The sequence below is a fragment of the Pelobates fuscus genome, chromosome 3 (genome assembly GCF_036172605.1).
Source record: "Pelobates fuscus isolate aPelFus1 chromosome 3, aPelFus1.pri, whole genome shotgun sequence".
NCBI lineage: Eukaryota > Metazoa > Chordata > Amphibia > Anura > Pelobatidae > Pelobates > Pelobates fuscus.
Genome location: NC_086319.1, coordinates 257,534,262 through 257,559,398, shown reverse-complemented (window position 1 = coordinate 257,559,398; position 25,137 = coordinate 257,534,262). Strand labels below are relative to the sequence as shown.

Here is a 25,137-nt window from a genome sequence, read left to right as displayed (position 1 = left end):
TCCTAGCCCCCTCTCTCTTCTTACGCCCCTCCCTTTCTCTTCTTAACCCCCTCCCTTTCTCTTCTTACCCCCCCTCCCTTTCTCTTCTCCCCCCTCACCCTCTCTCTTCTTACCCCCTCTCTTCTTAACCCCCCTCCCTCTCTCTTCTTACCCCCCCTCCCTCTTTCTTCTTACCCCCCTCCCCTCCCTCTCTGTTCATTCCCCCCTCTCTGTTCATTCCCCCCTCTCTGTTCATTTCCCCCCCACCCCCTCCCTCTCTGTTCATTCCCCCCACCCCCTCCCTCTCTGTTCATTTCCCCCCCCCACCCCCTCCCTCTCTGTTCATTTCCCCCCACCCCCTCCCTCTCTGTTCATTTCCCCCCCACTCTGTTCATTTCCCCCCCACCCCCTCCCTCTCTGTTCATTTCCCCCCACCCCTCCCTCTCTGTTCATTTCCCCCCACCCCCTCCCTCTCTGTTCATTCCCCCCCACCCCCTCCCTCTCTGTTCATTTCCACCCCCTCCCTCTCTGTTAATTCCCCCCCCTCTCTGTTCATTTCCCCCCACCCCCTCCCTCTCTGTTCATTTCCCCCTACCCCCTCCCTCTCTGTTCATTTCCCCCCCCACCCCTTCCCTCTCTGTTCATTCCCCCCACCCCCTCCCTCTCTGTTCATTCCCCCCCCCCCACTCTGTTCATTTCCCCCCACCCCCTCCCTCTCTGTTTATTTCCCCCCACCCCTCCCTCTCTGTTCATTTCCCCCCACCCCCTCCCTCTCTGTTCATTCCCCCCCACCCCCTCCCTCTCTGTTCATTTCCCCCCACCCCCTCCCTCTCTGTTCATTCGCCCCCACCCCCTCCCTCTCTGTTCATTTCCACCCCCTCCCTCTCTGTTCATTTCCCCCCACCCCCTCCCTCTCTGTTAATTCCCCCCCCACCCTCTCTGTTAATTCCCCCCCACCCCTCCCTCTCTGTTAATTTCCCCCCACCCCCTCCCTCTCTGTTCATTTCCCCCCACCCCCTCCCTCTCTGTTCATTTCCCCCCCCCCACCCCCTCCCTCTCTGTTCATTTCCCCCCACCCCCTCCCTCTCTGTTCATTTCCCCCCCACTCTGTTCATTTCCCCCCCACCCCCTCCCTCTCTGTTCATTTCCCCCCACCCCCTCCCTCTCTGTTCATTCCCCCCCACCCCCTCCCTCTCTGTTCATTTCCACCCCCTCCCTCTCTGTTCATTTCCACCCCACCCCCTCCCTCTCTGTTAATTCCCCCCACCCCCTCCCTCTCTGTTAATTCCCCCCCTCTCTGTTCATTTCCCCCCCCACCCCCTCCCTCTCTGTTCATTTCCCCCACCCCCTCCCTCTCTGTTCATTTCCCCCCCCACCCCTCCCTCTCTGTTCATTCCCCCCACCCCCTCCCTCTCTGTTCATTTCCCCCCCCCCCACTCTGTTCATTTCCCCCCCACCCCCTCCCTCTCTGTTCATTTCCCCCCACCCCCTCCCTCTCTGTTCATTCCCCCCCACCCCCTCCCTCTCTGTTCATTTCCCCCCCACCCCCTCCCTCTCTGTTCATTTCCCCCCACCCCCTCCCTCTCTGTTCATTCCCCCCCACCCCCTCCCTCTCTGTTCATTTCCCCCCACCCCCTCCCTCTCTGTTCATTCCCCCCCACCCCCTCCCTCTCTGTTCATTTCCACCCCCTCCCTCTCTGTTCATTTCCCCCCACCCCCTCCCTCTCTGTTAATTCCCCCCACCCCCTCCCTCTCTGTTAATTCCCCCCCCACCCTCTCTGTTAATTCCCCCCACCCCCTCCCTCTCTGTTAATTTCCCCCCCACCCCCTCCCTCTCTGTTAATTCCCCCCACCCCCTCCCTCTCTGTTAATTCCCCCCCACCCCCTCCCTCTCTGTTAATTTCCCCCCCACCCCCTCCCTCTCTGTTAATTCCCCCCCCCACCCTCTCTGTTAATTCCCCCCCACCCCTCCCTGTTAATTTCCCCCCCCACCCCCTCCCTCTCTGTTAATTCCCCCCCACCCCCTCCCTCTCTGATAATTCCCCCCCCCCCCTCTCTGTTCTTACCCACCCCTCCTCTGTAGCGTGGCCGAGCTCCTGTGCGGTCCGGTGCCCGGCCGGAGTGATAGGAAGGTGCACACTGAGCACCTTCCTATCACTCCGGCCGGGCACCGGACCGCACAGCAGCTCGGCCACGCTACAGAGGAGGGGAGGTGAGAAGCTGCAGCCGCCTGAGCGCTCTTAAGAGAGCGCTCAGGCGGCTGCAGCATTTAAAGGGGCGGCCGGGCCCCCTGATGGCGGGCCCCCCTCCCGGCCGGGCCCTCGGACCATGTCCGAAGTGCCCGACCGGTCAGTCCACCCCTGTATATAATATATAAATCTAATTGGCAAATGCACTTTAAGGTAAAATATTACATTTGACATATGTCGTTTAGAACAGAAAACAAATAAGGTGTAACAAAAGCCTGACAAAGATCCTGATGTTGACTATCTTTTTTGGTGTGACGAATCTTATATGCAAATGGTATAGGTTGTTACTGTAATTGCGCATGCAACCTGTTACCTGTTCTTCTCCTTTTGTGAGCAGTAAACGTCCATCAATTAGGTCAAAGTTGGAGACATCCCAGACAGGAACTTCGGGAATAGATTGTTTTATGGATGGTTCTGGAGATTCTGAAAGAGGATATACATGTGAAAAGCTTATTTTATAAGCCACTGTAAACATTTATTATATACACATTGAAAATAGCACTTCTGTGCTTTGGTTCTACAAGATTTTTAGTATAAAAGTAAAATACTAATCTGAGACTACTGGGGCTGGCTATTATATCTCAGCCATATCAAGTGGCTTAAAGGTTAAGTAACTGGAGCAGATAGGTAGCGGCACCATGCTGCTACTTCCATGTTTAATTGCTGGGATGTGGGATGGGGCACATACAGGGGTGATGCTCAAAGCGCACCTAGGGCTTGAGCCAAAAAATAAATTGCTGATCCCTTCCTAAAATCCCAGCCACCCACCTCCTCAAACTCTGCCCCTCACCAACTACACTCCTTAATATGCCTATTGACACACTCACAGCTACTTATAGACACAGACTGGCAGACACAGACACTCACAGACATGCACATGCACACACAGGAACAGACACACACACAGATAGGTACCACCACGCACACATATACAGACAGGTATACACAGGTGCAGACAGGCACACTATGGCATACACATTCAGGTACATACAAATAAGCATACCGGCAAAGACAGACTAACCATTTTAGCATGATTTGACCTGGGTCCTGCCTCATGCCCTAAATGCATCTGGTCTTCTGCTGCCTGCTAGTTTGCCCTTTGTTTGGCAGGCTGCTGCAGGCTAGAACCTGGTATAGGGTGCCCTGGCTGGGCATGCCTCTGGTGATCTGTGCAAGCTTGTAGGTGAGCTGGCCCCTAACATGGGTAGACTGGTGGGTGAGCTGGCCCTCTTCTAGCTCCCTTTTTCCTTCCTTATGTGCAGCAGAAAGTACAGGAGGTCATGAGGGTTATGACAGTTCAGCTTCTGCCGAGCTTGCACAACTGTGCCTAACGAGGAAGACAAATGACTACTTATACAGCACTATTAATTCAAGGTTAATGAAACAGTTTGGTGTGTAGATCATACCCCTGCAGTATCAATGCCTAATTCTCTGCCATTTGAGAGTTAAATCACTTTGTTTATGCAGCCCTAGTCACACCTCCCAACATTTCTTAACACTTCCTGTATTGTAGAGTGTGTTTAATTTCAAATGTTTTTATCTCATGCACTGTAATAGCCTGCTAGTCCCAGCAGGATCCACCTGTGTGTAATTAAAGTTCAATTTACAGAGATTTAAATAAAAACATCTAAAGCAAGTTAACATCTGATTGAAATTAAAACCTTATTTCTTTCATGCAGGCTGTGCTAGTCACACTCAGGCGAGGTGAAGGGGCTGCATGAACAGAAACAAAAGTATTTAACTGTTAAATGGCAGAGAATTGAGCAGTGATACTCCAGAGGCTTGATCTATAGACCAAAACCACTTTATTAAGCTAACGTTGTTTTGTTAACTATAATGCCCCTTTAATATTGAAATACCCAGTTGGGCCGAGCAACCAGAAGCATTGGCTCTGGGCAATCACTGTGCTCTCCTAACCTGCTCGTGATTTCTCAGTGAGTCTTAGCCTCAGACTGCATGGGCAGGGAGAGCATGGAGCAGCTTCAGTATAAAAAGATTCAAGGCAGTAGGGGCCTCACATTGTGTGCTAGAGCCTCCACCCCATTGAAACTCTTGGACACAATTATTTAAAAGGGTGTCAGCTCACTAGTCCTCATGTGACTCTCATCCATTAAGAGGGTAAAGGGCAAATAACTGGAATACAACTGCCTACCCTTTCCAACCACCACCCTGGATGATGCAAGAAAAAGTCACAATCAAACATAGGGGGGACCTGCCTATATCTATCTATGTGTCTCAATGGGCGCTCGGGAAGAGCCTTTAATTGTTTAACCCCAGAAGGAATATAAATTAAATCCCAGAAGGTAAGATGGTGTCTGACCCCATAACAACTCATATGAACTTAAGCTGTAATGGGGTGGGAGGGTTCCTATAAGCTTCTTTATTCCATATGCTGGTATATTTCCCTCATAAACTTAGTTTCCCGTCAAAGTCCATTTAATCCATTTGTCCCTGCCGACAACTATTTTCCTTTATTTCATTCCTAGCTCCTTAACCTGCCATTAGCTCATTTATTCCGTCAGCCCATGTTTCCTTATAGACCATCTCCTCCATCAGTACCCCTAATTACTGTTAAGCCCTGTTGAGGGCTCTTGAGAAAGAACTATCCTCCTTTCTGCCATTTTTGTATTATATGTTCTTTAGTTTATCTTTTTTGCTTTTACAATTTGCCCCTTTATGAAATAAAGAAAATGTTATTGGAGAATATTGAAGTGAAGTGAGCTCTTCCAGAGAGTTTGCTGTCTGGGTACGGGGTATAGCATAGGAAGAAAGCTTTTGAGAAATTTGTGGCATGAATCACCCAGAGTTTAAGGTACTCTACAGGCATTTTATTTCTCCACTTTATAAATGGCATTTTCCGTACTCAGATATTTCCATACATTGATGCTTTATTGACACACTACATCAATTGATGAAGACTGTGAGGATGTAACATTAAATAGCTGCCTCCTCTATCAAAATAACTGACTCTTTTGGTACAGCAGTGAGGGAACCTGCTGCCAGTGAGAGTACACACAATAACCTCACTTAGAGTACACACAATAAAGGAGATCTAACATGGGGCACCATCACATCACCTTGGTAAGTGGGAGGGATAAAAAAAAAATATATATATTTAATGAGTAAATAAAATGGAGGGAGGGACAAGAGAGGCTTAAAGGGACACTATAGTCATCGGATCAACTACAGCTTATTGCATTTGTTCTGGTGAGTATAATTATTGCAACAAAAAAAAAACAAATAAACACACAATATGCTTATCACAGTGTCAGAGACAAATGTGACTTGCTCTGTTTCCTGGAAATATAAAGTAGTCTAATAATAAGTCAATATTAAGTATGTACACATGAATTCTTAGAATGATAGAGATATCAAATTAATCTCTATTGAGTCATAGCAAAATTGGAATACTAGTTGACGACACCCAGAAAATTCAATAAATTGTAGATTATGCTAGCTTTAGTGTACCTATAATCTTAATTTTATTAATGACAGGAGGCGAGTATTTGCTTAAGTCTCTCTTTACTAGAACTCCACAGCAGCACAGAAAAAACAACCAATCAGAAAAAGTTAGATACTATAAAACTCCCCTCCCCATGCATCATTTCCTCTTTCAAGCTGCGACAAAAACAGAATAAAAGGCAGAGAACATCATGGGGAAGAAACGAAGTCCTAGACACGATGAATATAATGACGTCCACCATCCGAGAGTAACCGTCAAACTAGATAGTGCTGATGGACTGTAAGCTGAAACGAGAGAAAAACAGAATCGAACAGGTTGATTATCCAATGAAATATACTCTGAATAAACATGTGTGCACCCATGTAGCAACCAAAATGACCTTAAATTCTAGATATCCCAACCCTACTTATGAAAGAAAAGACATAAGAGCATGCAACAGGTAGCAGAGACAACAAGCAGAGTTGCATACGTACCTGATCAAACCAAACTATAACATAGAACAAGGGAGGGATAAAAATGGGTGGGAAATACTCGCCTCCTGTCATTAATAAAATTAAGATTATAGGTACACTAAAGCTAGCATAATCTACAATTTTATAACATGACAGGAGGCTTCGTATTTGCTGTTTCAACGCTCAGATCACCAATCCAACGCTGGTTGTGTCGCTGGTACCTATTCCAGGAGATAGCGGAGTAATCCTAATAGTACTTACCAACTGCGAAAAACGACAGTAGACGGATCAATGAAGATGTCAGCCGATGAAGTATCTCAAAATACAGAAAAAACACCATCTGCTGATAGATCCAACAAACTTGTTGTAGTCACCCGCTTCCTAGCGGTTGGGACCCGAGCTTGCAAACTGACCTATCAGCTATATTCCTGTAATTGTAAAAATAACGAAGGCCTTTTGCGGATGCAAGGCCGCGAGAAGAAATTGCCACCTTGTCTCAACTCTTGATCTGTAGGGTGGTTCCTTCGATCGTGTCAGGGTCATCCGGCGACGCGATCTTGCAGGTAGATCCCCAATCACAAGGAATGTGTCTAAGTCCACCACCAAGACGCAATATAACCGAGTATGATCCTTCGTTCACTCCTGGTCTACCTGGTGAGATGTCTCATCCGAGAATAAAACTTTAGTGTTGTCAATTAGCCGTATCCTAAGTGATTCCGACATTCCAAATGGACTGTGTAATCCTCGGACTCTGTAGAGAAAAGATTCCAAAAGGACGTCCAGTCATGGTTCCGAACTGAACTCGTGTGGAGGAACAGTGGTCGACTAATTTCTGGAATAGAGAATCCCAGAAACATTCAAAGGGATGGAGAGTGCAAACCGGAGTGCAGATTTCCATCCAGGTATGTCCTCGCCTAGGAGTCGGGGTACCCCAGGTACTCTCCCAAGGTCCGTAGGTCTCCTCGACGGTAGCTGAAGAGTAGGTTAGCGTGAATCAAAAAGCAGAATGGCTCCCGCGAGGGGTAAATAGCTAATAGACGGAGAACCCACCAACTCCGAATCCTGTTCGCCAGGTAAGCGTTCCGAGGAGATGGGGCCGTCCTGCCCCCTTCCCCCAAGATCGTATGAGCAGGGAACTCAAGCCAACCGGGATGTCCGGTCTTACCATGTGAACCATGTGTGCGGTTACCTAGGGACCGGATAACTGGCCTTCCTTAATCTTGGTACCCGAGCAAGGCAGTGTCCTTTCGCTCCATGAAGGTTTCCGTAGCTCCTGTCATCTTGACATGGGAGAAACGGTCTGTGCGGTTGGTCCGCAATAGTCTGGATATCCAAAAACAGAAAGCAGGTTTCCGATTTATAAGGTGCAGAAAATACCAAAAACCTGCACTCTCGTAATACCTGAGGCCATCCGTTAGCCGTACTATCTCCAGTAGTGTGTGTACCTAAGTGATCCGGACCCAGTAGAGCCCTCACAGGAGATAGAATAGAGGGATCCAGACAAAATTTATATCTTGTATGACTAGGCAGTCCTCTATAACAAAATCAGTAGTACGGGCGTCAGATCTAATCGAACGCAGGAGGGACGCCCCGCTATGCAGTCGCCGATGTCTTGCACAGGTACAAGCCTGTGTAGAGTGTCGAGTGTACGAGAGAGCCGCGTTCTCATCTAATGAGATCGACTAACGTGATAGCGTCCGGCCGATAGCCTGAGCGGCCGCGCCTGTTAACAACCAAAACAGTAGGGTTACATCCGTGACCGGTTCCTTCTATGAGAACGTGTCCTCCGAACATGTACTCTGTATCCAGCCCAGTATTCGGCCGAGGTTGAGGGAGTGCTGCGCCCTCCAATAACAAATCAGTGTCCGTCCTGTATCTGAGAGGGTACGCTCTCTGTTCCTGAAAATAAAGTATTCTTGAATCGGGATGATGGAGGGCCGCACCCTCCTGTGGTCCAAACTAGAGTCCCTAGAGAATCAGGGTGACCAATTGCAGGGTACACCCAATACCAATATCAGTATAAGGCTGATGGCAATCCACGGAAGAAAACAACAATGGAAAAGAAAAAACTACCAACTGTCCGCCCGGATCCCGTGCGCGCGCGCGGGGTCCAGGACGACCGTTGGTAGCCGGAGGAAAGCTGGAGACGTTCTCCGCAATCCACAAGCACCCGGGAGGTCGGGGGAGGTCAAGTCAGGCCTCTCGACGACCCGAGCGAAAGGAAAAAGAAGTTACGAAAACGAAAAAATTAACGCAGATAAGAGAAAAATACATAAATTCTTGAGCACCGATCCTTGCCCGTGCGAAGTCTTCCTTGGAGATGTATGACCGGGTACCTTATAAAAAACCCTGCCCTTCAGGCATGAGGTTTAGGGCCTTCACCCTAACCACCGTATTCAGATGGCCGTATACTGGTTTCCTCTTGGATAGGTTGGCAAAGATGCCAGTCTGGACACCTGCCTATTTCCATGTCACTGGTGGGCACCGGCATTTCCCCAGTGATATTCCCCCAGGTCAGGGGCCTAGCAGGGGTACGGCACCCAGGCATAACAGGCCGTCTTAATAGGTACCGACATTCTTAATAGGCACAGACGTAGTCGGCCGTACTTATGGGCACAGACATAGCAGGTCGTACTTATGGGCACAGACATAGCAGGCCGATCTTATGGGCACAGACACAGCAGGCCGATCTTATGGGCACAGACATAGCAGGCCAATCTTATGGGCACAGACATAGCAGGCCGATCTTATGGGCACAGACATAGCAGGCCAATCTTATGGGCACAGATATAGCAGGCCAATCTTATGGGCACAGACATAGCAGGCCAATCTTATGGGCACAGACATAGCAGGCCAAACTTATGGGCACAGACATAGCAGGCCGATCTAATGGGCACAGACCTAGCAGGTCGATCCTATGGTCACCGACATAGCGGGCCGTTCTTATGGCACAGACATAGCAGGCCGTTCTTATAGGCGCAGACATAGCAGGCCGGTCTTATGGGCACAGACATAGCAGGCCGGTCTTATGGGCACAGACATAGCAGGCCATTCTTATGGGCACAGACATAGCAGGCCATTCTTATGGGCACAGACATAGCAGGCCGTTCTTATGGGCACAGACATAGCAGGCCAGTCTTATGGGCACAGACATAGTAGGCCATTCTTATGGGCACCGACATAGCAGGCCGTTCTTATGGGCACAGACATAGCAGGCCAATCCTGAATTGTGTATTATAGTTATATCATGATAACCTGATATTCATATAGCGCTCTCCGATTCCGTAGCGCGTTCCAATGGGTATGGAGTGAGCAATGGGGACCTCCGAGTTTCAGCAGAGGTCCCTAAAAAAGGCAGATCCTCAGAGCATCCTGTGACATAGGACCTCTAGACGCCAACCCATAGGCAGCGTAACGCCGTATGAATAACCTGAACCGGGACTCGCAGTCCCTCAATGCCCAGCAGGCAAATAGTGGTATTCCATCCGTATAGGGTATAAGCGGAAGTTGTTCCAGTGACTACCATGTCCATGAATGTAAGATGCACTGAGCAATACTCTCCGTAAACTGCGAATTGGTATGCCCATGTTCACACAGATCTGTGGAAATTTCTTATCATATTATAGATTACCCTCATCATACCACCTGAAGGGTATAGAAACCATGGGCACGTCCAGGAGTAGGGCTAACGATAGCCAACTCAATGAATTCCCCCGGGAAACTGGTAAAAATTATGGTATCAGCGTAGACTGGTCTCCCTTACCAGTTTGAGTCAGAGCCAGGTCTGTAAGCGAGAAAAATATGCCAGGGACAGAGAAATCATACCAGAGTAGTCTCACAGAGACTTCCAGCTGGGCAGAAAATATATATACTGAGACGGAGATGAATCCTAGAGCTAACTGGCACTGTAAACACCCTGTACAGAGTCAGTGTAACTGAGTTCATATATATCTGCAACTCACAATAACCTGTGACGTATCCCATCAGGCACTCACAGAAACCTGTAGATATACACTGACAGTAAACTCCCAGCGATCCGTGACATACACCGTCAGCAAAACTCACATCAATCTGCGATGTACACAATCAACAGAAACACTCAGCAATCCGCGTTATACACCGACAACAAACCCACAGTAAACCGTGATACACACTGTCGGTAAAACTCACAGAATCTGTGATATACACTGTCCGCAGAGCAAACTAACATGTGATATCCACTGTCAGTAAAACCAATGTGTGATCTACACTGTCAGTAAACCAATATGTGATATACACTGTCAGAAAACTAATATGTGATATACGCTGTCAGTAAACTAATATGTGATATACGACGTCGGTAAAACTAATATGTGATATACATAGACAGCAAAGCAAAGCTAAAATGTGAGCTCCACTGTCAGAAAAACTAAATGTGATATACACTGTCAGTGAGACTAATGTGATATACACTGTCGGAAAGACTAATGTGATATACACCGTCAGAAAACTAAAATGTGATATACACTATCAGAAAACTAAAATGTGGTATACCCTGTCAGTAAACTAATGTGTGACGTACACTGTCAGTAAAAACTAATGTGACATACACTGACAGCAAAACTAATATGTGAAAAACACTGGCAGAAAAACTATGTGATATATGCTGTCAGTAAAAAACTAATATGTGGTTGTCAGAGAGAAACCAGAGCAAGACAGAATATCCAATAAAAACTCACAATATACAATATATCCGAAGAAGTGAAAAATGCCCTAAGACACACAGTAATCTGTGAGATATATGCTGCAAATACATAGTACATGGGAGGAAGGCATGGGATGCAGCACAGAGCCCTCCGTTCCACACAAAACGGAAGGCAATCCGCCGGGGAAAAAGCAGGGCAGCGATAGCCGCGATCCGACCACCGTGGGCGGAGGAGAGGCCGCGGGTATGTGCACACTCCTCCACCCGGTCGGCCGCCTGCGGCTCTGTGAAGAAGTCGAGCGCGGCGGTCGGCCATGTGGTGGACGGGGCGGCCACGTGTGTGAGTGGAACGGCCGGCGGGTACTCGCGTCCGACCGCGAGCACCTCGGTCGCCGGAATGGAACTAGGGGAACGGGGAAATCAGGAGGCAGCCAGAGGCTAGTCTCCTGAAACCCCTATACCGCGCAGGCAGCCCGCGGAAAATGGCGGGCAAAGAGAGTGGGCAGTGAGGGGAGGGAGGGAAGACATGCGAAACAGGGAAGACCCCCAAGAACTCCCCTAAAGCTACCACATGGAAGGGAAGAAATCCCTAAGACGACAGGGGAAGCAAAGGCAAGGGAAGAAGAAATATATGTAGCAGACAATGACACAAAAAATAACATAATATATAGAAGTACAGAACACATGGTACTAAATAAAGGTACAGATAACAAATAAGTAAATATACTAAGAAATCAAATATAAATCCTAATAAATCATAATACAACCCAAAGCCACCCACATAAGCAGGAGGCAGTGGTACTCTGACCTGTACTGATGCGGAGCAGCAAAGAAAGAGGGAATGATGCATGGGGAGGGGAGTTTTATAGTATCTAACTTTTTCTGATTGGTTGTTTTTTCTGTGCTGCTGTGGAGTTCTAGTAAAGAGAGACTTAAGCAAATACGAAGCCTCCTGTCATGTTATAAAATTCAAATTCAGGAAACATAAATAGTATATAGATATTGCTATGAATATCGTTATAGTGTCAGGTATCTATTGTATGAGCTTTATTGTGTCTGGCTCTATAGATATCTACAGCAGCACTATCTGTGTTTTATCTAATATACTAAAAGAAAAATATAGTGATAGGATATCCCTTGTTAGTATCCTATATCCTAGTAGGGTACTGCGTATTTAAGAATCTAACCAAAATGCTCAAGTTTCCTAAAAGTATCAGAGGAAACGTTCTATTGGAAAAATATTCTATAAAGATGTTACCCATTATATCAACATATAGTTGATTAGTAATAGTTATTCTATATCCAGAGACAACGCCACAAAAAAGATTCAAAATAATAAAAAGTATAGATTAATAAATTCAAAAAAGTTTGTCTCTCTGAAGATATATTTGGAAATTAATGACAAGAGTATTCCCCATAGAGACCATGATGCTTAGAATTGCTCAATGGTATATATCTGTGGTTAGATTCTTGGAGTATCCAGCTGTCAAGATGTTAGAGAAAAGGGGGGTGAGTAGAGGGTATAGATGTTAAAATATACTGCTTGAAAATCTTGCAGTGAAAATAATTTATAAAGCCTCTCTCCCTGTTAAACTATCTAGACAGCAATGGAGCAAACAGAATGAAACATAGTGACAGGTTTAGGTAGATAAAACCATGTGAGGCAAGCTTAGTGCCGTGCCAAGTGTTTAAGTGACCATAGATTAAAAAAGAAAAGAAATCGCCAGACGCGCGTTTCGGTGCTGTAAAGAAAGCACCTTCATCAGAGGAAAACAAACTACTAATGAAACAGTGCTTATATACCTTAATTCACCTATGTCTAGATCCTTGTCCCACCAATAGTAACAAAGTATTCATGGAGGTGTGTCTGAAGGAAATAGTTCCACGATCGCTGTATGTCCTATACTCGCGCCAAATACCAAGTGGGCGGGGTTATCAGTCTCACGTGGTATAAGTTGGGCAGTATTATGGCAAATGTCAATCAGGCTGCGTTGATCCGCCCCACGTGGTGTAGAATTCATTGTAGAATTCATTGAATAACGTGAAGGCTAACTACACCTCTTTATATGTTTAACAAGAAAAGAATATCAATATGTTACTAAATTGAAATTGTTTCACCTCTAATGGTGTATATAGTACAACCAAAAGGGATACATATTGGAAATTAATGTATCCCTCTTACAAAGGGATGTTCTACAGCAGTATGAACTCCTTTATCCATTTAATGTTCATATATATCGATAATAAAGCTATCCCTTAGTGTATTGATTCTAGGCTTCTATACTATGGTAAAATCAAGAGTATTAAAATGATCCTGATATTTTTTCAGAGCAAAAAGGTCCAAAGTTGGGATAGTCCCATTAATATAAATTTAAGTCCTCCTGATGTATATTGGTCAAATTTAGATGTATATGAATCCTCCATAGATAAGGGGGGAAAGTAATTAATCAATTCATCATTCATTTATTCCCAAAGGGCGATCTATAGATCTATAGAGAATATCTATAGAGAATATGAGTTGCTACCACATAAATATACAGTAGATTAAAATTAGGAGGGAGAAAAGGATAGCTAGATGAAAGACTTATATCGAGCAAGTCTATAATAAATTAGACGGGGAATATATATATATAAGGTATATAGTGAGTCCTTAAAGAATAGCTTTCCAATTAGCTAAAATATAATAAAGGAGATCTACCACGGGGCATCTTCACACCACCTTGGTAAGTGGGAGGGATAAAAAAATTAGATATATTTAATGAATAAATAAAATGGAGGGACAAGAGAGGCTTAAAGGGACACTATAGTCATCGGATCAACTACAGCTTATTGAATTTGTTCTGGTGAGTATAATTATTGCCTTCAGGCTTTTTGCAGTAAACACTGTGTCTTCAGAGAAAATGCAAGGTTTACATTACAGCCCAGGGATACCACCAGTGGCCACTCCTCGGATGGCTACTAGAGGTGCTTTCTGGGGCAGTGCTGCACAGTGTTCTGCACTGCCCCAGGAAGCACCACCAGATACTGATTGGCCAGGGCTGTATTTGGCTTGTGCTGGCTCTGCCCCTGATCTGCCTCTTTTACAGTGTCAGCCAATCCAATGCATTCCTAATGAAATGTTTAATGTTTTTCAAACATAGATTTGAGTGATTCCCTGCTCTCGTGTGTTCGTCCATGTTTGGGGAAATTTCCCCGAACATAGACATGTGCACCAGAGCAAATAATCCCCACAACGGCTCGCACTTATGCACTTATGCCTGGTCGGACATACCTATATATAATATAATTTGTTAAAAATTATTTTTACAGTTTATTTATTTTTAATTATTTATTTTTTATAATAATAAATATATATGTATGTATATATATATATATGTGTATATATATATATATGTATATATATATATATACACAGTTTGTAGGTTTAGCACTCCAGCTTCCCAGTCTTATTGCCCGTTGCTCAACTGCACTGCATACACCAAAAATGATAAACGTAGTAAGCACTCTAGGTCTTGTGAAAAAAAGAAGATATTCTTTATTGAAGATCCCAAAAGATCAATGTTTCAGTTCACTTAGGAACTTTCATCAGGACATAGTCCTGACCCGGCACACAGTGATGACCTCAGAGACCACAAGGGAGGGTAGAAACACCTCCCACGTGTTGTGGTTAACACTAATTGAAGGTTAGCCAATCAGACACACCCTGTGTGTATATAAGCTGTGGTCTTTCTTTAGCCCAATAGCGCGTTATACTCTCTCTGATTAATTGGTTACCGAACTTTGGCTTTTCTTACGTTTACTCTCTTTTCTCTGCTCGCTGACATCGACTTGTCTCTTCGTATTCTGCCACACAGGGGAGCACTCATTAATTACTTCCCTTGTGATTTTGTTGCAAATGCGAATGTTCAAATTGATTGGTGTGAACGTTCTAATGGGGCACCGGGGAGGTCCTTGTTCGGGAAATGAATGAGTCGGTAAGCGATCCACGAAAGCTCCCCATGGATGGCGTTTGTCTCTACGAAATGGCGGCCACCCAGGGGGAAGCGCGCAACATTGGCTTCTCTTGCGGTTTTGGCACTAGGTCAAGGTGAGAATGTTCTAATGGATGTTCTAACTATGATTCTAAATGGGCTATTAGGGAAGACCCCGTTTGGGAGACGGATGAGCTCCTCTCGAATTAACGGTGAGCAGGGTACAATAGGCGAAATACAGGGAGGACACACATATTATAAGCGGGAAACACACAAACAGACCGTGGGTCTGCCACACTTATTTACACAGACTGATTTCTAAACATATTTATTGCAGTTTACAGACACCTTACTATTATTGCTGTGGAGCTGTTATACACTCAGACACACCAACAAAAAGGACCTAGAAAAGCGGGACATTGGAATTGAAAGAGACAAAGGGATTTGAGCCCAAAACAGTGGCTGTCCCTTCTAAATAGGAACACTTGGGAAGTATGATGCAATGCAATGAAAAATGTACATGCAATACACAGAATGCAGAACCTCAAGGGAAAGCAAAAAAGGGTGTAAAATGCATAATGTAACATGCGAATCTAACATCTCATTTTGAGGTACTAATACACCCCAAAAGTGATGAACAGGGCGTTTCCAAGATTTAGCCAGATTAGGTTCAGTATCAGCAGCATATTTTGTGCAGTATTGGTGGTAGGTTGTCTGGTCAAATACTGGAGATAGTAAACCAAACATCATTTGCCAGTGATTACTTTTTAGACCAGGTGTTAGCATGTTTGAGTGGCCTAAATAATCATGATCAAATAAAATTAGCTTTTATTGACACTGCATTGTATTTAATCAGGAGACATCTATTCTTTAAATAGAATACAAGCATTTAAGGGATGCTGACTGCTTACACTTGGACAGCTGTTGCATTAATATATGTACACAAGCAAAATTGTTGAATGTGGTAAGTGAAGAGATTTGAGTTAAACCCTGAAAATGTTTGAAAAGTATGATGCACATACATGTTTCACTCTTTGTTTGAACTGCCACAAATAGTTATCAAATTAACATCCTCAGCACCAAATGATTTGCAAAAACTGATCACCAGAATCCTGTTTTATGTGGTAAAAAGTAAAAAAAAAAATTGTTTCATGTTGATATAGAAGAAACATTAGAAGAAATTACATTTACATTACATTACATTTATGTATTGATTTTCCAATAGCCATCACACCCACATTGTTATACGGATAACATAGTACACCACATTTACCCTATTTTCTCATGTTTGTCTCATATATTGCAACATATGGTGTAATATTTTCCCATATATATTGTACCTCATATTTTGTCGTGTAGCCCTCATGTAGACATGTTATCCTCCGCTTTATTGTCCTGACATTGCCCCTCATATTTTGCTGTATATTATCATATTGTCTTTAAATTGCCTCTCCCCTTCTACATGCAGGTGTAGAACCATAAGCTGGATCTCCAAGAGGTAAGCCCCACAGACAAAGACAGACACACTTACCCATCTTTCTGGGTTCCTCACTCTCATGGCCACAATAAGCAGTTTATCTATTAAGGTGCGGGTTTCTAAACTAAAATGTGAAAATATTATACAGGGTGGCCAAAACTAAGGTGTACATTATATGTAACTTTACAAGTTTTAAATTATTTTATCTTCCCTCCACTAGTCTTTCGAACTGCCACACTGATATTTAAATGCCTGAAATTTAACTTCTACGTTGTTGTGTTTCAGTGTGTGTGTGTGTGTACCCATATAATTTGTTGTGATTAATTTCATTGATTCAACTGTATACCTACTTGTGGGCCACCCTGTATATCTACAGTACAGTGTGCAGGTTTTATATAAGACGGTTAATTTGTATATAGGGCTGCAGTATTCCATTTATACATACGTTTGTTGTGGTTTTTAAGTAATGTTCCAATTACCTGTTTATGTTTAATGTGAGCTCCTGTTCATCTGGTGCCCCATACTCTCATTCTTCTGCATTTGTTATCCAGTGCCAACACTGTTCTTATGACTCAAACCCCAAATAAAAGTAAACACTTCAATATACAATAGCTACTGGTGTCCATCAACAAAATCATAACATTTGTAATATTAAATTAAAATTCAGCAAAATTGAAAAATATGCCATAAAAGGTCAAGTAATTGAAAAAAAGAAGAAATGTAGTTTAGATGAATATGGACTGCACTCCATTGCCTAATGGAGAATAAAAGAACTGCTCAGGAAATTAAGTGAAGTGTTCTAAGATCTAGAGTTTCTGGAGTTTACACTTTTCAGGTATAAGATAAACTATAAGCCAGTCTGTTGAGTCTTTATCTATAAAACATAGAATATGATTTTGCATATTCTTTTGGCAAACGGGAACTCCTGAAAGTCATCAGACATCTATGCACGTTTACATGATGGTAGCATACCACAGAGCCATAGAGTAGGAAACCTGCAAAGTCTATTTGTTACCAAATACCTTTACTCTATGCAAGACTGGTAGCCTGTGCTCAGTTATGAAACAGCACTAGTTTCTACATCAACGTACACAAAATGTAATATTTATATACTCCTACATAAATATGCTTGCTCTTTTCACATATTTATTGCCTTCAAGCAATTTGAACTGTCTATATTTCATTTTGTATGTAATAACTAGTGCTGCATATTTGATTTGTGGTTTAATATATTATGAATTTAACAAACTTTATAAAACAGGAAATGTTCAAACATCCGTTTACTAGAAACCACACTGTTACAGTGACTGGGCTAGTCATATATAAAGTCTGTCTGCTTAGATGCTGAAACAAGACTAACTGCTAATATGCAGGATGATTAGTACCTAATATTACCTGATGAAATGTACATTATTTTGTTATCTATACATGTCATCCACTGAGATCCAAACTGGACATACCTTTAAAGGGATACTATAAGTGCCAGAAATATAAAGCTGTGTTCCTGGCACTGTTGCTCCCCCTGCCTACCCCAACCCTCACGCCCACCTCCCTGGTGAATAAAGGGTTAAAACCCCTTTATTTACTTACCTGATCTCAGCGCCGATGTCCGATGGCGCTGGTTCACAGCTCTGTCCCCTACGATTCCCGCAACAAGCAGGCGCTAATGTGCATGCGCGGCAAATACCAAGCGTGCATTAGACCAACTCACAGGGAAGCATTGAATCAATGCTTTCCTATGGGGAAAAAATCTGATGCTGGATGTCTTCATGCAGAGCGTGAGGATGTCCAGCGTCAGATACCGGATGTCTGTTTGGACGCAGGAAGTGCCTCCAGTGGCTGTCTGGGAGACAGCTAGTGGAGGCAGACATAGTGCTGCTATTTGAAGATTGCAGTTTCTCTGGAACTGCCATGTTTAACATTGCAGCACTAAGTGTAATAGGGACACTGCACCCAGACTACTTAAATGAACTGAAGTGATCTGGGTGCCTATAGTGTCTTTTTAAGTCTGAAAGGAATATCTCAGGGCTAATTGTTTTATAAAACAAAACTCCCTTTCCTGCTTCAGCTCCAAAATAAAGTGTGAAGACATTGTATAAAATATATTTAATTTAAATGCACAGGGTTTTTTGAGTGTGACCAAAGAAAACTTTTTATTTCCTTTGTATGTAAAACATTAAAGATACAATATAGTCACCAGAACAACTGCAGTTTCATGTAGTTGTTTTGGAGAGTATAGTAAATCCTGAAGGCTTTTTGCTGTAATTACTGCCTTTTCAGAGAAAAGGCAGTGTTTACATTGCTCCCTATGGACACCTCCAGTGGCAGTCACTCAGACCGCCACTAGAGGGGCTTTCTTGGTCATTGCTGCACATCGTGCAGCACTGACGTTCAGCATCTCCACGCTCTGCCTGGATACGCTGAACTTTTCTTGATTGAATGCATCTCTATGAGGAGATGCTGATTGGCCATGCAGCATTTAGTTCCACCCCCAGATCCGCCTCCTTGGCTAAGATCATCAGAATTTACTATGTCAGCCAATCCAATGCTTTCCCATAGTAAAAAATATTGTATTAGCTGAGATCATCAATTTTGATGATCTCAGCCAAGGAGGTAGGGCAGGGGTGGAGCCAGCACCAGCGGATCTGCGTGGCTGGAATAAAGGTGAGTATTACAGCTTTTTAGATTGGGATAGCCACCTAAATAGTGTCTTTAACTCTATAGGGTCAGGAATAGATGTTTGTATTTTTGACCATATAGTGTTCCTTTAACTACTGACGATTAACATTTTTTAGTTCCAACCATTGGTTGATTTTTCTTACAACTGTGTTACAATGTCATTGTTTGATGACTGTTTATTTGAATTTTGTGCATTGAATAACAAGGTCCCTTAACATGCTTGTGCCTCATAGATATGCTCAAGATTTATGCCTTAATGAAAATTGTGCCATGTTACCAAGACCAGATGGTCCAAGGGGTGACTACAAGCCTGCATGTAAGCCAGTTGTTTGCAGAGGACAGTAGACACGGAAAGTGACCTCCTAAGGAATGTTTTTTTTTTTGTAAATCTCTTTTTTATTGAGGCATAAAGGTATGTGGTTACAGAATGTAAGAAGGGAGATAATACATTTTCAAACAAGTCAGGAGTAATACAATGCAAGGTAAATCATCCCTAGATGGTGCTAGCCTCATTTTATGTTTATAATAGTAATAATAGTAAGGTTGTGTCAGACGGTTAAACAGTTGCAAATTTTTAAACACATGCTAGGACTATGTTAAATTAACAGAGTTAAGTTAAGGCAAGATACACAGGCTGAACCGTGACACAGTACAACGTCTTTTATGCAGGGCCGTCTCATGAGGTACTATGTGAACAAACTAGATGATTATTAACAAGATCAGCTTATTTGTAGTAGTTTCAGCGGCTTTTCTGCCTAGCCCAGTTAGGGCGGCTGAGAAGTTAAGGCTATTCTGCGGTCGAATATGGCGTGTAAATGCGAGCGTAATAAGACAATAAAATAACGTACCCGTATATACCCCGCTTATATCTGTGGTGCAAGGCCTATCCAACATTATAACAGCAAACGTAAGTTAGCAGAAACAGGCGAGGGATCGCTATACAGAGTAAGGGACAATATAGGAGCAAGGGACAGCAGAGTGGTTTACATTGTGTTAACAACTAAGGTATCACAGCAAGCACTTGTTAATCAGAAACAATAGTAGGTTAAAGTGATTAGCAACCTCAGTGTGAGGTTAAGCTAATGTGGGATGCTACTGAGCAGCCTTGAAATGTGCCCCCTTGGAGGGGATATGATATGCGTCGCTTACGGCTGGTGCAGTGTACCCTGGAGAAAGTCTCATGCAAAAGTCCAAAGTTCTGTTGGTCAAACTATGTTCGCTGTGCTGCGGGTTGAAGTGATGGCTGTGGGCCGTAGTCCGCTGAATACTGGGTTGCCTCACCCGATGCCCACTCTGGCGGCCTTGTGTGCAGGGCTGTGTAGACGTGATCTGGGGGAGAAGCTCAGTCCAGGACTGCTGCTGGTGAGGGGCAGTGGTCGTCGAGTGTGGGGGAGGTGTGAGGGCGGTCGGGTCTCCCCACGGCCCCAGGCTTTTAGTGGGGTCTGCATCCTGGTTCCACGAACTCGGGTGCTGCAAGAGGCCCAGTTCTTCCCTGTGAGGGCGCTTCGGAGAACCCTGGTGTTACGGCGCCGCCAGCGGCGGTTAGGCTTCCGGCGATGTGGCTGATGCTGTGGAGTTATCCTCCTGGTGACCCCCGGCCCGGGTGGGCAGTCGGCGCTCAGCTTTGGCGTTAAAGGGTGTGTAGTGCCCGTGGAGGGCCCTTTCCGCCCCTGTTTCCCCGGCCCACATGCTGTACCTCCGTGTTGTACGCGGGGTGTTGCAAAGAGTCTGTCCAGCTTGTCCATGAATTGTTGGAAGATTAGATCCAGGCTTGTGGCTTGTACGGGTACCAGTTCTGTACGGCAAGGGGCTTCTGCAGTAGTGCTAGGCCCGGAGCCCGAACCAGTGTGGGCAGATGCCGTCCGTGTAGCCATGGGTGTCGCTTCAGTGGGGACCGGGATAACCCCCGCCGGTCCATAGGGGGGGGAACGGGGTTTCCAGCTTTGCCTTGCCGTGTTCGTCTGCAGCGGGAGAGCGGCCGCCTCTCCCACCGCCACCATGCTTGTAGGCCGCAAACCTGCGTGGGTCGGGCCCGGAACATAGGGCCACTCGCTTGGTGTCAACATGACGGGCTCGGTGTCCTCTATCACTTGGGAGCACCGGGTCATCGGTTTGCTGCCTCTGGTTACCGGGAATCGGCTTTAGGTAAGTTGAGACGCGGGAGCAACAGCGACATGCGTCTGCTCCCCTCCGCAGTCAGGCCCCGCCCCCCCACCTCCTAAGGAATGGTTCCCAGCATAGGACATACTTCAAAGGGTAATAACAGAAATTGGACACATTCACAATTTATGATCTGCAGCAGATCTTAAAATATGAATGTGTCCAAAAATCTCATATCTCGAGTTTACTTGGGGTGAATTCACAATTCAATGCAACGTGTAACATACATGCAAAGCAAAACAGAGGAAACACTTTTTCATAGAACACATAAAATGAATTGCTTGCAGCAGTTCACTCGTGCTAGAAAGCAGTCAGTACAGATAGGGTAACCAGAAGCATCCAACATAAATAAATATAGTCATTATTTTATTTTGCCATGCAAACATACATTTTATATGGGAATACTCTCCTCAGCTGTTCCTAACTCCTATAACCTCCGATCCACTACCAGCACTTTATTTAGCATACAGTTATGCAAAAATACAGTGGCTCGATCCTCATTTTCCTACAGAGCACCGCAATTATGGAATAACTTCACAGACACAATCAAATCTTCATTCAATCTAAAATCCTTTAAGAGATCTATGGCAACATACCTCGATACAGAATGCACCTGTCATGGTTGACTATATGTATTACCTGCTATGTGTTACATTTATATATATATATATATATATTATTTTTTGTAATATTATATTGTACCCTATTGTAACAATGGAATGTTTGTGGGTCCAGGACATACTTGAAAATGAGAGAAATCTCAATGTATCAATCCTGGTAAAATATTTTCTAAAACAATAATATTGGAGGGCCCCTTGCCTATAGTCCACCATTAATGTCTGGAACAAGAAACAGAGAATGTCCAAGTTGAAGTAAAGGAACTGTATATCTATAGTTTGTTGGTAAGAGGGTCAAAAATAAGTTTTACATTACTTGAAGAACGATTTACCTTTTGATAAAATGAACCTTAATCATGTAGAGCATACACCTGCCTTTAGATGTGTCAGAAATAAAACATATTTTTTTTTATTAGAGGAAGGGATGTCAACTGCAAATACAATCTTGGAAGAGCATATTATGAATATTGAATATACATGCCCATCACGTTGTCTTGTCTCTTGGTTCTATTTAACCCTTCCATCCACATACTGACATACTAACACAACTCACCTTCTATGTTCTCTGGCTGCTGACAAGGCTCCTTCTTTCTTCCCAGAGATACTGAGGGCAGGTATCGTGCTAGAATCCTTGAGCGATCGTTTGAATCCCTCTTGCTCCTAAAAAATGACTTCTGCTTTTTTTGGGATCCTTCCAAGTTCTTTGTCCTTGAAGCTCGTAATTGCCTCCATTCCTGAAATCGACCCCAGACACTACGCTTTTGCCCTTGCTCAGTTTTCCATTGGTAAGAGTCTACAACAGAGTCCTCTGATGGATCGGTGTCTGGAGCTTCTGTGTTTTCACAAGGCTCCACCATACTGTATGCTAATTAACCAGTGGTCTTTTGCTCCCCAAAAACACGTATACTTTTTTTTTTGTCTTAAAATAGTCCCCTTACAAGATATCTATTTTTGTGTGCTGGTTTTGCTTTCTCTTTGGCCGGTCACCTGTTGCTTCTCCTTAGCGATAAACACAACTGTCCTACACAAACTGTGTTTTTTGCCTACCAATCGTCTGCACACTTCCTTTACTCTCTTCACATATTTTTTTGTTTCCTCTGGCTGTCTCAGTCTCTTCCTGCCAGTCTCATCCGTTTACCTATATGTTTGTTACCCTTTTTCTATGTCCACACACTCTCTCTCTCTCTCTCTCTTTACGTTTAGTTTGTTATCTTTTTCTATTTAACCTTTTGTTCTGTACAGGAAACATGAGGTTTGCATTTTAGTTTTAGTAACTGTTAACTTGTCGCAAGATTTTATAGACTGGGCCTATAACAGGGGATGTGTTAAACAAGCACGGTTATACAAAAATGTGGTTACACGGAGACTAATTTGAAATACCAATTTTTATTGGATGCAAACAGAGCATGTGTACAACATTAGCTGTTAAAATTAAGGTTGATGACATTCTACAATCTTCTCAGGACTCCTGAAAAGAAAGCATACATATATCTATTTATATGCACATACAGGTACAGTTATACACAGCACTGCATCACAAACATAGGCTAGTTATGATTTTAAAAAGCACAGTACTAGATATACTAAACAACGTCTATCTTACTAACATACAGTAGAAGTTATACTCATCTTTTACTTTTTCTCACCCAGTGCTACTTAGAATCAACTGCTGCTATGTTACATCTCCCACAAAGTACTAGTTATATATTGCAGCACCTCTATGCAAACCCATTATTAGTTATAACCAGCGCCTTCTACAGTATAGCCCACACAGTACTAGTTATATATTGCAGCACCTCTATGCAAACCCATTATTAGTTATATCCAGCGCCTTCTACAGTATAGCCCACACAGTACTAGTTGTATATTGCAGCACCTCTATGCAAACCCATTATTAGTTATATCCAGCGCCTTCTACAGTATAGCCCACACAGTACTAGTTATATATTGCAGCACCTCTATGCAAACCCATTATTAGTTATAACCAGCGCCTTCTACAGTATAGCCCACACAGTACTAGTTATATATTGCAGCACCTCTATGCAAACCCATTATTAGTTAAATAGCAGCATGCATGTCCCACACTAATCAAACCAAGGGCTAGTTATAGACAATATTATTTTTCACACACTCACCTACTAATTATTCCTCTCAATCAGACAGGCTGGTATTGTCTCTTTGTTTTAGGCAAATTTAACAAGATACTGATTTACGTAACATACCTCATTTTAGTATCAGTATCCTAATGTTAATTTAATACTGCATCAATCCACTTGTGCCCTTTTTAAAAACGGCTATAAAGCTACCATTTACATCAAAAATCCCCTCAAAAATATGATTGATATGCATTGTTACAGAGATGTACAGTTAGGACTAGAACCATACTAAAAGACTTGGTTACCTTAAAGTTCTCCCATTTTTGTATCTCTTGGTACAATGAATCTCCTGGACAAGAGGTGTTGACCAGTTGTCGATGGCCCTTCAATATGTAGTTGGGAGAGATGTACCCAGATTTGACTCCACATAGAAGAAAGCGATCCCTTACCACACTTAGTATGGGTTCCTCAGGCAGTAAACTCATGAAATTTCCAATGAAGCTCACTCCATAACCCACAGTGTTATGGCCTTTAGTGTGGGCTCCAACCCAATGCCACCCTCGTCCTTCATATAGGTACCCATCTGACCCAGCCACAAAGCTAAAAATTGAAGGAACACAATTGTTCTTATTTAATAGAAGATATAAGACAATATATTGAAAACTATTCCGCCAATCAGTCTGACCTCTCATTTAATGTCAAACTGAGCTGCAGCTGCACATTTTTTTATTTTATGACAGAGGGTGACAGATGGCCTCCTTTTACCTGTTTGATCACGATTGATGATTCTGCTTATTAAAAGATATTAAATGAGTCTACTTTATAACAAGTCATTCCACCGGAAAGTGCATTTTGTAACAAATGCCATAGGAACAATAGGAGGCCAAATTACTGCAGTACTGAACATGATATGACACAAAGAACTGAGTTGTTGAATATTTGTTAGTTAAAAATTCACCACAAGTATTAGCTAAATCTGAAACAAGGCCAATTGAACCCAGAATGGGGTCACTTATAACCTTGGCTCCTGAAAAATATATTGAAAGTTGCTTAGTTTAGCAAACTTGCTATGTACCTGCAGCAGCTAAAACTAGGTCCCACTGTCAATCTATATTCTAAGATGGGTAAACTGCAGAAGATTAATGGATGCCAAAACTACACTGAAACCCTATATATGGGGAATGGATGCTGTGATAGCCTGCCTGGCACCCCGACTGGGTGCCTCCGCCAATCGCTGCTTCCTATCTGTCGGTGAGTACCATAAGCACCGCACCAGACACCATAAGCACCGTAGCCCCTTTGCAGCTTGG

General features: G+C 43.8%; 2 protein-coding genes across 3 annotated transcripts in view; both read right to left on the bottom strand.

Annotated features, from left to right (window-relative positions):
* The window catches only part of RASAL3 (RAS protein activator like 3), an 87,962-nt gene extending 65,190 nt beyond the window's left edge, over nt 1–22,772 (bottom strand). Inside the window, exons 1-2 of the mRNA XM_063448373.1 lie at nt 22,285–22,772; nt 2,542–2,651 (exon numbers count right to left, since the gene is read on the bottom strand). Of these exons, the coding sequence (XP_063304443.1) occupies nt 2,542–2,651; nt 22,285–22,588 (414 nt within the window). The 5' untranslated portion in view covers nt 22,589–22,772. The remainder of the gene's footprint in view (nt 1–2,541; nt 2,652–22,284) is intronic.
* Nucleotides 22,773–23,098: 326 nt separating this feature from the next.
* Nucleotides 23,099–25,137, bottom strand: part of PGLYRP2 (peptidoglycan recognition protein 2) — a 49,533-nt gene continuing 47,494 nt past the window's right edge. For both annotated transcript variants that reach the window (XM_063448374.1, XM_063448375.1), the window contains exons 5-6: nt 24,133–24,427; nt 23,099–23,199 (exon numbers count right to left, since the gene is read on the bottom strand). In XM_063448374.1, the coding sequence (XP_063304444.1) occupies nt 23,191–23,199; nt 24,133–24,427 (304 nt within the window). In that variant the 3' untranslated portion in view covers nt 23,099–23,190. The remainder of the gene's footprint in view (nt 23,200–24,132; nt 24,428–25,137) is intronic.